The sequence below is a fragment of the Schistocerca americana genome, chromosome 9, assembly GCF_021461395.2.
Source record: "Schistocerca americana isolate TAMUIC-IGC-003095 chromosome 9, iqSchAmer2.1, whole genome shotgun sequence".
NCBI classification, from domain to species: Eukaryota; Metazoa; Arthropoda; class Insecta; order Orthoptera; family Acrididae; genus Schistocerca; species Schistocerca americana.
In genome coordinates, this window is record NC_060127.1 from 173,969,610 (window position 1) to 173,987,536 (window position 17,927).

Consider the following 17,927-nt stretch of genomic DNA (forward strand, 5'->3'; position numbering starts at 1 on the left):
AAATCCCATAGTGCTCAGAGCCATTTGAACCATTTTTGAAAACTTTGTGTGGAACTAGGGAAGGGGAATTAACCACTCTAAAATGAATAAAATAATTGCGTGTTTGCTTTTGAAACGGTCCTTTGTAACACATTACATTAACTTCTCGTGCCAGTTGGGCAACGTGTAGCAGAAATTTGTTCGTTTCAGTAAAATTTCCTAGTAGATTAGGAGTGTGACAAACGGGTTCCCAGACGGAAATATTTTGGACTCCATTCGCCTATTAACAAGGGCCACCTCCCAAGAGCCTTTGTCGGAGTTGCGGCCTGGGAACTAATTTCATTTATTCCTAGGACAATGATGTCAATTATTTCTGTCACAATAGGTGTGTGTAGCAGCACAGCCAGTTTGACACATCCACACACATACAACACCCCTTCAATAAACGTGTAAACTAAATTCTAATTTTTGTCTAGGATATTGTCCTAGAAATAAAACAGTCCCAATCGCCACAGACCAAAACAAAGTTTCTGGTGGTAGTGGTTCTCCTCCATTATCAGGTCAATGCCGAAATGGGAAGTTTCCCTCTCAAATATTCCTATTTGGGACGATATCTGCCCCACTGACAGCCTGCTGGGACAATTGGCCGAAAAGATCCACAGCTCTTTCAAATATTCAAATGTATGTGAAATCTTATGGGACTTAGCCGCTAAGATCATCAGTCCCTAACCTTACACACTACTTAACCTAAATTATGCTAAGGACAAACACAAACATCCATGCCCGAGGGAGAACTCGAGCCTCCGCCCCACGGCTCTTTAAGGGGACCCACACTGCTTCTTGGAGAAGAGAATGAGAAGTTTTTTTTTTGTTTAATAGCAGCTTCAGGATGGAATGTAATGAATTCACCTGTTTGTCATTGTGAGTCCGAGGCAGATGTGATCCAGCAGCTTCTCCCTTCACAGTGGCTGCCCGCGCCGAGATGAAGTGGCCGAGCAAGAAGGGCGAGATGTGCGGCATCGCGGTGATCCAGTTCATGATGGCGGCGCTGCTGATGCTGTGCGCCTGCTACCCGCTCGTGCACGACGACCACGCCTTCGAGATCCTCGTGGGCATCGCTCTTCCAAGTGAGTAAGACGGCTGCTCGAGGCGCACAGTGCTGCTGCCCTTGCAGAAGAGTCCACTGCTCACGAGCACACTGTTGAATCACGTTGCCGTGACCTGTGTTGGTATCTAGACTAGTCGACAATAGTGACAAACACATCAGGGTCACGTGCTGGAAGTGACTCACTGAGGTGTTGCAATGTTCACATTGGTGTCCTGTGCTTTGGGCAGTTCCCCAATAGTCCTTCAGCTGCATCTTCGGCAGTTCATCCAGTTCAACTCTGGTATAATCAGAAGCTCCTCAAGGCAAATTCATTGAAAACCAAGGCAATAACTGTCGGACGAACCATCCACAACTTCGAATACCTAACTTTTAACTAGTATGCTATAACTGCTTGGACAAAACCTTGAGTCTAAAATAACGTGGATCCCACCTACCAACCATCAATAGAAAGCCCACAATAGACTTACTCTACTAACTGGTCAAATACACTTCTGGCAATTAAAATTGCTACACCAATAAGAAATGCATTCCGGTATTCATTGGACAGATATATTGTACTAGAACTGACATGTGATTACATTTTCACGCTATTTGGGTGCGTAGATCCTGAGACATCAGTACTCAGAACAACCACCTCTGGGCGTAATAACGGCCTTGATGCGCCTGGGAATTGAGTCAAACAGAGCTTGGATGGCGTGTACAGCTACAGCTGCCCATGTAGCTTCAACACGATACCACAGTTCATTAAGAGTAGTAACTGGCGTATTGTGACGAGCCAGTTGCTCGGCCACCATTGACCAGACGTTTTCAATTGGTGAGAGACCTGGAGAATGTGCTGGCCAGAGCAGCAGTCGGACATTTTCTTTATCCAGAAAGTCCCATACAGGACCTGCAACATGCGGTCGTGCATTATCCTCCTGAAATGTAGGGTTTCGCAGGGATCGAATGAAGGGTAGAGCCACCGGTCGTAACACATCTGAAATGTAACGTCCACTGTTCAAAGTGCCGTCAATGCGAACAAGAGGTGACCGAGACGTGTAACCAATGGCATCCCATACCATCAAGCCGAGTGATACGCCAGTTTGGCGATGACGAAGACGCGCTTCCAATGTGCGTTCACCGCGATGTCGCCAAACACGGATGCGACCATCACGATGCTGTACACAGAACCTGGATTCATCCGAAAAAATGACGTTTCGCCATTCGTGCACCCAGGTTCGTCGTTGAGTACACCATCGAGGGTAACCGCAGCCATGGTCTCCCGAGCTGATAGTCCATGCTGTTGCAAACGTCGTCGAACTGTTCGTGCAGATGGTTGTTGTCTTGCAAACGCCCCTATCTGTTGATTCAGGGATTGAGATGTGGCTGCACGATCCGTTACAGCCATGCGGATAAGATGCCTGTCATAGTAATACGAGGCCGTTGGGATCCAGCACGGCGTTCCGTATTACCGTCCTGAACCCACCTGTTCCATATTCTGCTAACAGTCATTGTATCTCGACCAACGCGAGCAACAATGTCGCGATACAATAAACCTCAATCGCGATAGGCTACATTCCGACCTTTATCAAAGTCCGAAACGTGATGGTACGCATTTCACGTCCTTACACGAGGCATCACAAGAACGTTTTAGTGTACATTCTGCGAGAAAGAATGCCCACCATAAAGAAATTACCTGAATGTGATATACATGAGCAGGCAAACAAATGATTACAATTTTAGAAAAATTGAATGATTTCTTCAAAAGAAGAGCTACACAACCTGAGCAAACCAATAGTGCATAGACTGACAATAGTTGCTGGATGTCTTCCAAGAAGATATCATGCCAAATTATGTCTAATTGACACATTGGATCGTCAGAATTCCGAGATAGTTGGAGGGCCATGTCCATAATGCTCCAGACTTTCTCAGTTGAGGAGAGATAGGGCGACCTTGCTGTCCAAGGTAGGGTTTGGCAAGCACAAGCAGTAGAAGCTCCCGTCATGCGTGGGCAGGCATTGTCTTCCTGAAATGTAGCACAAGAAACGGAGCATAGAATACCGTCGATGTACACTGTGCTGTAAAGGTTCAGCTGATGACAACCAAAGATGCACTGCTATGAAAAGAAACGGCGCTCCAGACTATCATTCCTGGTTTCTCAGGCCATATGGCGGATGACAGTCCAGTTGCTATGCTACCACTATCTGGGGTGTCTGCAGAAAAGTATTCGGTATGGAATCTTATTTACTGGAGTATAAATGTCTTCAGTGATGAGTCCCCCTGTGAACTGAGCCCTGATGCACAGCCTTTCGAATAATTCCTTCGTGGTGCGTGGATTTTTTTTTTGTCTTACAGTGTATGTAGATTCCATGCATTCCCCATGCCCCCATGCCCCATGCCCCATGCCCTATGCCCCATCCTTTCCACCTACAGAGCCTTCATGTAGCCCATATTCTGCCAAAATAATTAATAAAGTCTCTTTACCAAAGCTCTACCACTCTCCAAATTCCTAAAGTTCACACGTTCTGATTTGCTTTCTGCATTTGTTTACCCTCCCCTACACTAATCCTTTACCAGCTCATCATTTTCTCTTCCATCCTTTCTCTCACTGAACATCTAAGATATCCTACAGATCCCGCGAAACCGACTCAAAAAACCCATTGTCTCCAGTTTAAATTTCAATCTCGGTTTGCTGCCGCACCTATAACAACACATCCCACCAGCCATACATCTACAATGTAGGACTAGACAGATTGCTACTTACCGCAAAGAAGAGACGGTAAGTTGCAGACAGGCAGAGTTACACACGACACACAGAGCTTTCAGCCACAGCCCTCATCAGCCAAAGAGAAACAGAGAAACACGCACCAGTCGTACACACAAGCAAGCACACCACACGCGCACATTCTGGCCCGAGCTGCCAAAATTGGCGGTCGTGTGTGCTTGAGATATGCTTGCTTCTATGTATCAGTTGTGTGTGTTTCTCTGTTTCCCTTTTTTTGATGAAGGCTGTAGCCGAACGCTTTGTATGTCTTCTACTTGTGCCTTTCTGCAACTTAATATGTTTTCTTTAGGGTAAGTAGCAATCTTATCTTTTTCTATATTGTTGATATTCTACGTGGAGTTTTCATTTCATCCACTCCCTATACAGTTTTAACTGACTCTTTTTCTCAGACAGTAAAATCTGTCCTGACATTTACTTTTCCTTTTGTACCAGACCTAATCCACTGTCAGTATCCCCGCCCCCCCCCCCCCCCCCCCCCATCCACATAAGAGCTCTCTCTTCCCTTCCCACCCTCTCCTGCTTCATTCTCTTCATAGCCAAGGCCAGGCCCCCATACTGTCTTAAATACCATGTATTCCCACCTCCCACCCTCGCACATTACACCCGTCCTCAAACGCCAACGCTCCACTTCTGATGGTACCCCACGCCATACTCTGCCAGAAACACTAAACCTCTTCTCTCACAAATTAATTCTTGCTGAAGCAGTCCCCGCTCACAATTTTAGTGCAAGTGCTTCATTGCTCTTATCAGTATTTTCTTTAAAAGACAATCAATACGAAACCAAAAATTTAATTATAATAAAACCCATGTAAATGTTTTCATCATTTTAAAAACAGTTTGTATTACTTAAACTGGTGGCTGACGATCTGCATGTTATACTGCAGCATCTCTGTTTGTTTGTGGGGCCAAGGAAATGAAAGCACAATGAGTGGAATACAACTTTTTCTCGAAAAGATGGTTTCACGGCAGTATACATATCTGACAACGCCTCGGGCGTTTAACCGCCTTAAGTGGTAAAAAACTGAGCTCTCAAGCGAGCCCTCCTCGGCCATTGTCAAGTCATGATCCACATAGCCAAGGAGTACTCGGTCGAACGTTCGTGGATTTTTAAACCACCTGACGCGAACGGAAAGCCGAGAGAATGTTAGCAACTTATATTTTTCGCCATCCATCATTCCTAGTTCGTATATTCTCAGGATCCTCTTAAGATGTCGAAGACTGCACTGGCAATGGCGTCCCCATTTACCACCATAGACACCATGTTAAAACCTTGAGAAACCGAAACTGTTTATGCCTCAAATACTCAACCTACATGAGCACATCGCATGAGACCACATGTCCCCATTTCAAAGCCTATCAGTTGTTGTAAAAATATACCAAACTTCAATTCCGGCTCTTATGTAGAACTTAGGTCCTATTCTATCCTAATTTCGTCTGTAAATGCAAGGCCATGCTTCCTCCTAGCAAACCTGATTAAACCGTTACCATCCACCCAATCCCCCCCCCCCCCCTCCCCAGAAGATATAATACGTTTGCAGTCACGGTTCTCCACAATATTAACCTCCCTTCAGATACTATAAGGGGCGATAAAAAAATTCCTTTTTGAGGGTGTTGAAGCGGCGTATATGCAACGTAGCGCAACGCACAAGCGGGTATACAGGGTGGTCCATTGATCGTGACCGGGCCAAATATCTCACGAAAGAAGCATCCACGAAAAAACTACAAAGAACTTAACTCGTCTAGCTTGAAGGGAGAAACCAGATGGCGCTATGGTTGGCCCGCTAGATGGCGCTGAAATAGGTCAAACGGATATCAACTGCGTTTTTTAAAATAGGAACCCCCATTTTTTATTACATATTCGTGTAGTACGTAAAGAAATATGAATGTTTTAGTTGGACCACTTTCTTCGCTTTGTGGTAGATGGTGCTGTAATAGTCACAAACGTATAAGTACGTGGTATCACGTAACATTCCGCCATGGCGGATGGCATTTGCTTCGTGATACATTGTTGTTGTTGTTGTTGTGGTCTTCAGTCCTGAGACTGGTTTGATGCAGCTCTCCATGCTAATCTATCCTGTGCAAGCTCCTTCATCTCCCAGTACCTACTGCAACCTACATCCTTCTGAATCTGATTAGTGTATTCATCTCTTGGTCTCCCTCTACGATTTTTACCCTCCACGCTGCCCTCCAATGCTAGATTTGTGATCCCTTGATGCCTCAGGACATATACATTACCCGTGTTAAAAGGGACCGTTTACCAATTGCGGAAAAAGTCGATATTGTGTTGATGTATGGCTGTTGTGATCAAAATGCCCAACGGGCGTGTGCTATGTATGCTGCTCGGTATCCTGGACGACATCATCCAAGTATCCGGGCCGTTCGCCGGATAGTTACGTTATTTAAGGAAACAGGAAGCGTTCAGCTACATGTGAAACTTCAACCACGACCTGCAACAAATGATCATGCCCAAGTAGGTGTTTTAGCTGCTGTCGCGGCTAATCCGCACTTCAGTAGCAGACAAATTGCGCCAGAATCGGGAATCTAAAAAACGTCGGTGTTGAGAATGCTACGTGAACATCGATTGCACCCGTACCATTTTTCTGTGCACCAGGAATTGCATGACGATGACTTTGAACGTCGTGTACAGTTCTGCCACTGGGCAGAAGAGAAATTACGGGACGATGAGAGATTTTTTGCATGCGTTCTATTTAGCGACGAAGCGTCGTTCACCAACAGCGGTAACGTAAACCGGCATAATATGCACTATTGGGCATCGGAAAATCCACGATGGCTGCGACAAGTGGAACATCAGCGACCTTGGCGGGTTAACGTATGGTGCGGCATTTTGGGAGGAAGGATAATTGGCCCCCATTTTATTGATGGCAATCTAAATGGTGCAGTGTATGCTGATTTTCTACGTAATGTTCTACCGTTGTTACTAAAAGATGTTTCACTGCATGACAGACTGGTGATGTACTTCCAACATGATTGATGTCCGGCACATAGCTCGCGTGCGATTGAATCGGTATTGAATAGCATATTTCATGACAGGTGGATTGGTCGTCGAAACACCATACCGTGCCCCTCACGTTCACCGGATCTGACGTCCCCGGATTTCTTTCTGTGTGTAAAGTTGAAGGATATTTGCTATCGTGATCCACCGACAACGCCTGACAACGTGCATCAGCGCATTGTCAATGCATGTGCGAACATTACGGAAGGCGAACTACTCGCTGTTGAGACGAATGTCGTTACACGTATTGCCAAATGCTTTGAGGTTGACGGACATAATTTTGAGCATTTATTGCATTTACATGTAATCATGCTGTAGCAGCATGCGTTCTCAGAAATGGTAAGTTCACAAAGGTACATGCATCACATTGGAGCAACCGAAATAAAATGTTCAAATGTACCTACGTTCTGTATTTTAATTTAAAAAACCTACCTGTTACCAACTGTTCGTCTAAAATTGTGAGCCGTATGTTTGTGACTACTACAGCGCCATGTATCACAAAGCGAAGAAAGTGGTCCAACTAAAACATTCATATTTATTTACGTACTACACGAATATGTAATAAAAATGGGGGTTCCTATTTAAAAACCGGCCGAAATGACCGAGCGGTTCTAGGCGCTACAGTCTGGAGCCGCGCGACCGCTACGGCCGCAGGTTCGAATCCTGCCTCGGGCATGAATGTATGTGATGTCCTTAGGTTAGTTAGGTTTTAGTAGTTCTAAGTTCTAGGGGACTGTGCTCAGAGCAATTTGAACCTATTTAAAAAAACGCAGCTGATATCCGTTTGACCTATGGCAGCGCCATCTAGCGGGCCAACCATAGTGCCATCTGGTTTCCCCCTGCAAGCTACACAAGTTTCGTTCTTTGTAGTTTTTTTTGTTTAACGCTTATTTCATGAGATATTTGGCCCGGTCACTATCAATGGACCACCCTGTATACAGAATGTGGATGGAGTTACTTTGGTCTACTTTTTTCGGTTTGTACATCACCTGCTGACTGTAATTCCCCGACTGTTTGTATAATGGTTAAGACAGTTTTACGAATGTTAGCAGAGCCTGTAAACAGTTGATGTGCTCCACAGTAGATCCGACTGTAGTTAACAAGTAATGGAAAACTTGTATCGTCCTTACGCTAGGCTTAAACTCCTGATTACCACTGTGCACTGTACTCTCTTGATTACGTAGTATCTCAGTACCCAAACATTCCACAACAACCACAGCAGAGTGACTAAACTTGATGCGACATGACCCTTAGTCAAATTGTTTTCCAAAGTTGAACGAAAGCACCAATGAAATCCTGTGACACGCAATGGTCAATGCAATCCACAGAAATAATTACAACAGCTCCAATAAAACAATATGCACAATTAAGCACAAATACATGAAAGACACAAAAACTGTTGGCGTTTCTGTATTGATGATTGCTTTCAGTAGATAGTTAATTACAGGACTTAGATGTGTGGGCGGATAACTCAAAATCTTTATGTAAATGTGATGCATAGAGTAAAAGAACAGAATAGTCTTGCTGTTGTGTACTGACGGGGTAGTACAACCTTAGATCGATCGTAATAACAAACGTTAAATAATGCATGTCCTAGAAGCATGCAACAGTGTGAAATGTAGCTAGAGTTAAATATTTTGTAATCATAAAGTATCTGTCAACTGAAGGTGGAGTACAACAGACTCTACCTTTAAATTCGTAAGTTCAAGTGAATTATTATCGTCTTCGACATCATTTACTAATCACAGTTTTGTGTAATCGGCTGTCGAAATTTTGTTTCTGAGCTATAAAACGGTGGATGACAACTGTTCTAAGAGTCATAGATGATCCTACCGCGAAATTCAGGGTATACTCTCTGCCGTCGACGCAGTCTGCAGGATCTCAACATGATGGCGATCCCTACATCGCTACTGAAATGAAAATCACAAAGCTGAAATCCTTTACCAGGATACAGGTTGGCTGGCAGCTTTTCGAGGAGCTCTTTGCGGTGAGGGGGAGTAGCCATGTATGTGAAAAACGGCATCCCATTTGAGTCCATTGATGTTTCAAAGTACTGCACTGAAAAGGTGTTTGAATGTTGTACAGGTGTGGTTAAATTTAACGGAGCTAAACTTCTAACTGTTGTTATTTATAGATCCCCAGACACCGATTTCACAACATTTTTGCTAAAGCTAGAGGAGGTTCTTGGTTCACTTTATAGGAAATACAAAAAGTTAGTTATATGTGGTGACTTCAATATTAATTGTGTAAGTGATTGTGCAAGGAAGAGGATGCTGGTAGACCTCTTTAATTCATACAATCTTATGCAAACCGTATTCTTTCCAACGAGAGTGCGAGAGAACAGTAGAACAACCATAGACAACATTTTTGTTCATGCCTCATTACTAGAAGGGCATTCTGTTAGCAAAAAGGTGAATGGTCTTTCAGATCATGATGCACAAATTTTAACTTTAAAAGATTTTTGTGCTGCAACACGTGTTAAATATAGTCATCAGCTGTTCAGGAAAGCTGATCCAGTTGCTGTAGAGACCTTTGTAAACCTTATAAAGGAACAAGAGTGGCAAGATGTTTATAGCGCTGATGCAGTAGACGATAAATATAATGATTTTCTCAAGACTTTTCTCATGCTCTTTGAAAGTTGCTTTCCGTTAGAACGTTTAAAACAGGGTACTAGCACAAACAGGTAGCCTGGGTGGCTGACTAGAGGGATAAGAATATCTTGTAGAACAAAGTGGCAGTTATATCAAAACGTTAGAAACAGTCAAAATCTAAATGCAGCAGCCCATTACAAACAGTATTGTAAGGTGTTTAAAAATGTTATTAGGAAGGCAAAAACTATGTGGTATGCAGATAGAATAGCTAAGTCTCAGGATAAAATTAAAACCATACGGTCAGTCTTAAAGGAAGTTGCTGGTCTGCAGAGACAGGTCGAGGATATAGAATCAGTGCGTAGTGAGAATGTCCGTGTTACTGATAAGTCGCATATATGTACAGTATTTAATAATCACTTTCTGAATATAGCAGGTGAACCAAAGAGAAACCTAGTCCCAACAGGGAATCATATAGCGTTCTTAGAAAAAAGTGTTCCGAGACTGTTACCTGAAATGCTCCTCCATGATACTGACAAGAGGGAGATTGAGTTAATAATAAAATCACTAAAGACCAAGAACTCTCATGGATATGACTGGGTATATAGCAGAATATTGAAGTATTGTTCTATGTACGTTAGCCCAGTTCGCAGCCATATCTGTAACTTTTCCTTTAGGAGTGGTCGGTTTCCTGACCGATTAAAGTACTCGGTAGTGAAGCCACTTTATAAAAAGGGAGACATTGATAATGTTGACAATTTTAGACCTATTTCTATGCCATCGGTGTTTGCTAAAGTTATCGAGAAGGTTGTATATACAAGGTTACTGGAGCATTTAAATTCACATAATTTGCTGTCGAATGTTCAGTTTGGTTTTAGAAATGGTTTAACAACTGAAAATGCTATATTCTCTTTTCTCTGTTAGGTTTTGGACGGATTAAATAAAAGGTTGCGAACGCTAGGTGTTTTCTTTGATTTAACGAAGGCTTTTGACTGTGTTGACCACAAAATATTACTGCAGAAGTTGGACCATTATGGAGTAAGGGGAGTAGCTTACAATTGGTTCGCCTCTTACTTTAAGAACAGAAAGCAGGGGGTAATTCTCCGCAATATTGAGAGTGGTAGTGATGTTCAGTCCCAATGGGGCACTGTTAAGTGAGGCGTTCCCCAAGGGTCGGTGCTGGGGCCACTGCTGTTTCTTATTTATGTAAATGATATGCCTTCTAGTATTACAGGTGATTCAAAAATATTTCTGTTTGCTGATGACACCAGCTTGATAGTGAAGGATCTTGTGTGTAATATTGAAACAGTAACAAATAATGTAGTTCATGAAATAAGTTCATGACTTGTGGAAAATAATTTGATGCTAAATCACAGTAAGACTCAGTTTTTGTAGTTTCTAACTCACAATTCAACAAGAACCGATATTTTGATCAGACAGAATAGGCATATTATAAGCGAGATGGAACAGTTCAAGTTCCTAGGCGTTCGCATAGATAGTAAGCTGTTGTGGAATGCCCACGTCCAGGATCTTGTTCAGAAGCTAAATGCTGCTTTACTTACCATTAGAACAGTATCTGAAATAAGTGACACTTCAACACGAAAAGTAGTCTACTTCGCATATTTTCATACGCTTATGTCGTATGGTATTATTTTTTGGGGTAATTCTTCTGATTCAAAAAGAGTATTTTTGGCTCAAAAACGGGCTGTTCGAGCTATATGTGGTGTTAAGTTCGAGAACCTCTTGTCGACCCCTATTCAAAAATCTGGAAATTCTGACATTGCCCTCACAGTATATATTTTCTTTAATGTCGTTTGTTGTTAGCAATATTAGCCTATTCCCAAGAGTTAGCAGCTTTCACTCAGTTAATACTAGGCAGAAACCAAATCTGCATGTAGAATGCACTTCCTTGACTCTTGTGCAGAAAGGAGTGCAGTATTCTGCTGCATCCATTTTCAATAAGCTACCACAAGAACTCAAAAATCTTAGCAGTAGCCCAAACTCATTTAAGTCTAAACTGAAGAGTTTCCTCATGGCTCACTCCTTCTATTCTGTCGAGGAGCTCCTGGAAGAGCTAAAAAATCAAGCAATTTCCATTGGTACATTGTTGATTTTCTTCATTTAAACTTACGACTTGTCACCTGAATATGTTTTTTTATATTTCATTTTATCTGTTTCTAATATCGTGTTATAATTTCATGTATTGACTCGTTCCATGACCATGGAGACTTCTCCTTAATTTGGTCCCACGGAACAATAAATAAATAAAATAAAATGTAAGGGGTGCTCTGGCTTACTGTTTCTTGGATAAACACACGGTTAATGAGCTTTCACTGATTTCAAAAGATGCGAGACGGTTGCATCAGGCCAGCATTGTGGACACAGGTTTTCAGTTTTCACAAGAACGACCGTTTGATCGTGTAGCAAATCACCCGATTATTAATGTTTTCAAATTGTTCGGAAGCTTGACCCTGCCATCAGTGGCACACAGTTTAAAACAAAGTAGTCAACAATTTAGTTAAAACCTCCACCGAATAACAACACACTCGCGACTGATCCTCCCACTTTTTAACTACTTACGGCTTGCAGGCTGCACATTCACTTCTTCCACACTTCTCCTCTTTCTAGTCGTGTCTATCAAGAGACATTTCTTTCTCCAAAAATATACTGCCTTTTCCGAAGGTAATTCGGCACGCCACACTAGACCATATTTGCGCTTCTCAGTTTCGCCATTAACTGCTACGCTAGCCAGTATTGTCTGTTAGAATGTTCGTGAAAATTTTAACATAAATGATATTTTCCTTTCGTGGGCCAAAGCTACGAGAACTATAAAGGAAATATTCATACACTACTGGCCATTAAAATTGCTACACCACGAAGATGACGTGCTACAGACGCAAAATTTAACGACAGGAAGAAGATACTGTGATATTCAAATGATTAGCTTTATAGGGCAGTCACACAAGGTTGACACCGATGGCGACACATACAACGTGCTGACATGAGGAAAGTTTCCAACCGATTTCTCATACACAAACAGCAGTTTACCGGTGTTGCCTGGTGAAACGTTGTTGTGATGCCTCGTGTAAGGAGGAGAGATGCGTACCATCACGTTTCGGACTTTGATAAAGGTCGGATTGTAGCCTATCGCGATTGCGGTTTATCGTATCGCGACATTGCTGCTCGCGTTGGTCGAGATCCAAAGACTGTTAGCAGAATATGGAATCGGTGGGTTCAGGGGGGTAATACGGAACGCCGTGCTGGATCCCAACGGCCTCGTATCACTAGCATCTTATCCACAAGGCTGTAACGGATCGTGCAGCCACGTCTCGATACCTGAGTCAACAGAAGGGGACGTTTGCAAAAAACAACCATCTGCACGAACAGTTCGACGACGTTTGCAGTAGCATGGACTATCAGCTCGGAGACTATGGCTGTCGTTACCCATGACGCTGCATCACAGACAGGAGCGCCTGCGATGGTGTACTCAACGACGAACCTGAGTGCACGAATGGCAAAACGTCAATTTTTTTGGATGAATCCAGGTTCCGTTTACAGCATCGTGATGGTCGCATCCGTGTTTGGCGACATCACGGTGAACTCACATGGAAGCGTGTATTCCTCATCGCCATACTGATGTATCACCCAGCGTGATGGTATGAGGTGCCATTGGTTACGCGTCTCGGTCATCTCTTGTTCGCATTGACCGCACTCTGAACAGTGGACGTTAAATTTCAGATGTGTTACGACCCGTGGCTCTACCCTTCATTCGATCCCAGCGAAACCCTACATTTCAGTAGGATAATGCACGACCGCATGTTGTAGGTCCTGTACGGGCCTTTCTGGATAGAGAAAATGTTCGACTGCTGCCCTGGCCAGCACATTCTCCAGATCTCTCACCAAATGAAAACGTCCTTTCAATGGTGGCCGAGCAACTGGCTCGTCACAATACGCCTGTCACTACTCTTGATGAACTGTGGTATCGTGTTGAAGCTGTATGGGACAGCTTTGATAGCTGTGTTGACTCAATGCCCAGGCGTATGAAGGCCGTTATTACGGGCAGAGGTGGTTGTTCTGGGTACTGATTTCTCAGGATCTATGCACCCAAATTGCTTGAAAATGTAACCACATGTCAGTTCTAGTATAATGTATTTGTTCAATGAATACCCATTTATCATCTGCATTTTTTCTTGGTGTAGCAATTTTAGTGGCGAGTGGTGTATATACACTGAAATAATATAACCAATCAGCTCACGCTATTAGTTCACATGATAGTTTGTTGTTACATATCGGTACATATAAATTGACAAAGTAAATGAACAGTTTAAAGGAAAAAATTTAAAGAGAGTACAGTACTACAGAGGTGATTTTAGTGTCAATTTGTAGAGAAATACCTCAAGTTTTGTCTCACGTAGTTCGCTAGTGCTGAATTGCACCGTAAGGAGAGCTAGCGGCAGTTGTGTTAAAGATGGCTGCCTTCACTGGGCCCCAGCGTTCTAGCTATGTGTTTTGATTTGAAGAATCGAAGTCGGCGATAACAGTTCAGCCTAATTTCTGTACCAAGTACGCTAAAGATCCTCTTAGTACGCCCACAATTTGTGAGTGGCGTAGATGTTTTGTAGAAGCAGGGTTCTCGGTAAAATATACAAAATCATCAGGTCGTCCAAGCACATCTGACGACGTCGTTGAGCCAGTGAGACAACATTTTGTCAACAGCCCTACGAAATCGACCTGGCGTGCATCTCGCGAACTGCAAATCCCACATACGACTGTTTGGCATGTGTTGAGAGACGGTTTGCTTTTGAAACCGTGGAGACCGACGATCATACAAGCAATAAAAGACCTAATAAAATTACTGGCAAAGACTTCTGTGCAGATGTGTTAAATCGATTACATGAGGATGGACATTTCTTGACCAAAGTCATCTTTTCTGAAGAGTCGATTTTTCACTGAAGTGGCAAGGTCCTGTTCTGAATTGAGCAAGAACAAAGTGTACGGCTCCATTTTATTCCATGACAGAACCATCAACAGGATAGTGTATCTGGATATCACATAACAATTTTTGATGCCACAGATCGACGGGGATGAGCAAGAACTAAATGTTTATTTCGTGCTAGATGGTGCACCACCACACTACCTTGCTCACGTCCCTGATTTTCTCGGTAACCGCTTTCCAGATCAGTGGATTGGATGGCCCCCACGTTCCTCAAACATGACACACTCCATTTTCTTATGGGGTTTCATCAAGGATATCGTGTTTGTACCTCCTGTATCCGCTTCTCTACTTGAACTTAGAACAAGAATTTAAGCGGGAACTGAGCAAGTTACATCTGAAATGCTACAGCGAGTTTTGGAAGAAATTGATTTCCGATGAGATGTATGCAGGAAAACCAACGGAAGCCACATACAACATCTTTAGTTTAAGGTAAAAAAAAGATGTATTTCCCTAAAAATAACGCAAAACACAGGTCTATATCCTTTTTAAATAAATTTATATGAATTTTTTAAATTTTTAAATTCCTTTTTTAAACACTCTGTTGTGTTGTTGTGGTCTTCAGTCCAGAGACTGGTTTGATGCAGCTCTCCACGCTACTCTATCCTGTGCAAGCTTCTTCATCTCCCAGTACCTACCGCAACCTACATCCTTCTGAATCTGTTTAGTGTATTCATCTCTTGGTCTCCCACCGAGCGAGGTGGCGCAGTGGTTAGCACACTGGACTCGCATTCGGGAGGACGACGGTTCAATCCCGTCTCCAGCCATCCTGATTTAGGTTTTCCGTGATTTCCCTAAATCGTTTCAGGCAAATGCCGGGATGGTTCCTTTGAAAGGGCACGGCGGATTTCCTTCCCCATCCTTCCCTCACCCGAGCTTGCGCTCCGTCTCTAATGACCTCGTTGTCGACGGGACGTTAAACAACATTAACCTAACCTAACCTTGGTCTCCCTCTACGATTTTTACCTTCCACACTGCCCTCCAATACTAAATTGGTGATCCCTTGATGCCTCAGAATATGTCCTACCAAGTGATCCCTTCTTCTAGTCAAGTTGTGCCACAAATTTCTCTTCTCCCCAATTCTATTCAATACCTTCTCATTAGTTATGTAATCTACCCATCTAATCTTCAGCATTCATCTATAGCACCACATTTCGAAAGCTTCTATTCTCTTCTTGTCTAAACTATTGATCGTCCATGTTTCACTTCCATACATACTTGCATACACCCTATATTTACAGTTTTATAATGTTTTCAACTAGATACTTGATTAGTCGGGAGGCAGTTATACAAATCCAAATGGGGACTAATACGAAAGGCGTTCAATAAGTGATGCAAAACACTTTTTCTCGGCCAGTTTCGTTTGAAAAAATTTAGAATTTGTTGTGGGAGATGGTGGAAAAGTTTTGCTTCTGCTTCTTCAGTTTTATGAAGTTCCGGTAGGTGGTGTACCTAGCCCTCAAAATAGAGTGTATAGTGTTCCAAGCAGAGACCTGTTATTGAGTTTCTTTTGGTGAAAAACCAGAGCATCGCAGATATTCGTAGGCGGTTGCAGAATGTCTAGGCAGAGGTAGCAGGGAACAAAAGCACGCTGAGTCGTTGGGCGAGGCGTCTGTCATCATCGCAATAGCGTCGAGCAAACCTCTCTGATCTCCTGGGTGCTGGCCGGCTGCACACAGCTACGACTCCTGCGGAGTTGAACAATGCGGACACTCTTATTTCGAAGTAATCGGCGGATCACAGACAAGCACACTTCGACGCTACGCTGGACGTGTCTGTTAGTAGCGCTGATACACTCGTCCACCAGTTGTGGGACTCGAAGGTGTGTGACGGCTGGATTCCTCGCTGCCTAAAGTGAGACCATGAAGAGCAACGAATGCCCACCTGTAAGGAGTTGCGTACACGTTACGTGACTGATAGTTACAACTATTGTTGAACATAGTCATGGGCGATGAAACGTAGCACTTGTAACCTACGTCCTCAATTATTTGCTGAATGTATTCCAGTCTCTGTCTTCTTCTACAGTTTTTGCCCCCTACAGCTCCATGGAGATAATTCCCTCATCTCTTAACAGATGTCCCATCATCCTGTCCCTTCTCCTTGTCAGTGTTTTCCACATATTCCTTTCCTCTCCGATTCTGCGCAGAACTCACTCATTCCTAACCATATCAGTCCACCAAATTTTTCAACATTCGTCTGTAGCACCACAACTCAAATGCTTCGATTCTCTTCTGTTCCGCTTTTCCCACAGTCCATGTTTCACTGCCATACAATGCTGTACTCCAGACGTACATTCCCAGAAATTTCTTCCTCAAATTAAGGCAGATATTTGATATTAGTAGACTTCTATTGGCCAGGAATGCCCTTTTTGCCATTTCCAGTATGTTTTTGTTGTCCTTCTTGCTCCGTCCGTCATTGGTTATTTTACTGCCTAGGTAGCAAAATTCCTTAATTTCATCTATTTCGTGACCATTAGTCCTGATGTTAAGTTTCTCACTGTTCTCATTACCTTCGTCTTTCTTCGATTTACTCTCAATCCATACTCTGTACTCATTAGTCTGTTCATTCCGTTCAGCAGATCATGTAATTCTTCTTCACTTTCACTCAGGACAGCAATGTCATCAGCGAATCGTATAATTCATATCCTTTCACCTTGAATTTTAATTCTACTCCTGAACCTTTCTTTTATTTCCATCATTGCTTCCTCGATGTACAGATTGAATAGTAGGGGCGAAAGGCTAAATCCCTGTCTTACACCCTTTTTAATAGGAGCTCTTCGTTCTTAGTCGTCCACTCTTATTATTCCCTCATGACTGTTGTACATGTTGTATATGACCCAACTCTCCCTATAGCTTACCCCCACTTTTCTCTGAATTTCGAATATCTTGTACCATTTTACATTGTCGAACGCTTTTTCTAGGTCCACAAATCCTATGAACGTATCTTGATTTTTCTATATTCTTGCTTCCGTTATCAACCGCAACATGAGAATTACCTCTCTCCTGCCTTTTCGTTCCCTAAAGCCAAACTGATTATTACCTAGCACATTCTCAATTTTCTTTTCCATTCTTCTGTATATTATTCTTGTCATCAACTTGGATGCATGAGCTGATAAACTGTCTGCGCGATAATTCTCGCACTTGTCAGCTCTTGCCGTCTTCGGAATTGTGTGGATGATATTTTTCCGAATGTCAGACGGTATATTGCCAGACTCACCCATCTACGCAGCAACGTGAGTAGTCATTTTGTTGCAACTTCGTCTAATGTTTTTAGAAATTCTGATGGAATATTATCGATCCCTTCTGTGTTATTTGATCTTAAGTCCTACTAAGCTTTATTAAATTCTGATTCTAATACTGTATTCCCTATCTCTTCCAAATCGACTCCTGTTTCTTCTTCTATCATATCAGATAAATCTGCCCCCTCATAGAGACCTTCAGTGTAGTCTTTCCACCTATCCACTCTCTCCTCTGCATTTAACA

General features: G+C 42.9%; 1 protein-coding gene across 1 annotated transcript in view; it reads left to right on the forward strand.

The window, feature by feature from the left end:
- Window positions 1-961: 961 nt before the first annotated feature.
- LOC124550787 (ammonium transporter Rh type A-like) overlaps window positions 962-17,927 on the forward strand; it is a 192,509-nt gene continuing 175,543 nt past the window's right edge. The window contains exon 1 of the mRNA XM_047125510.1: window positions 962-1,106. Within this exon, the coding sequence (XP_046981466.1) occupies window positions 962-1,106 (145 nt within the window). The remainder of the gene's footprint in view (window positions 1,107-17,927) is intronic.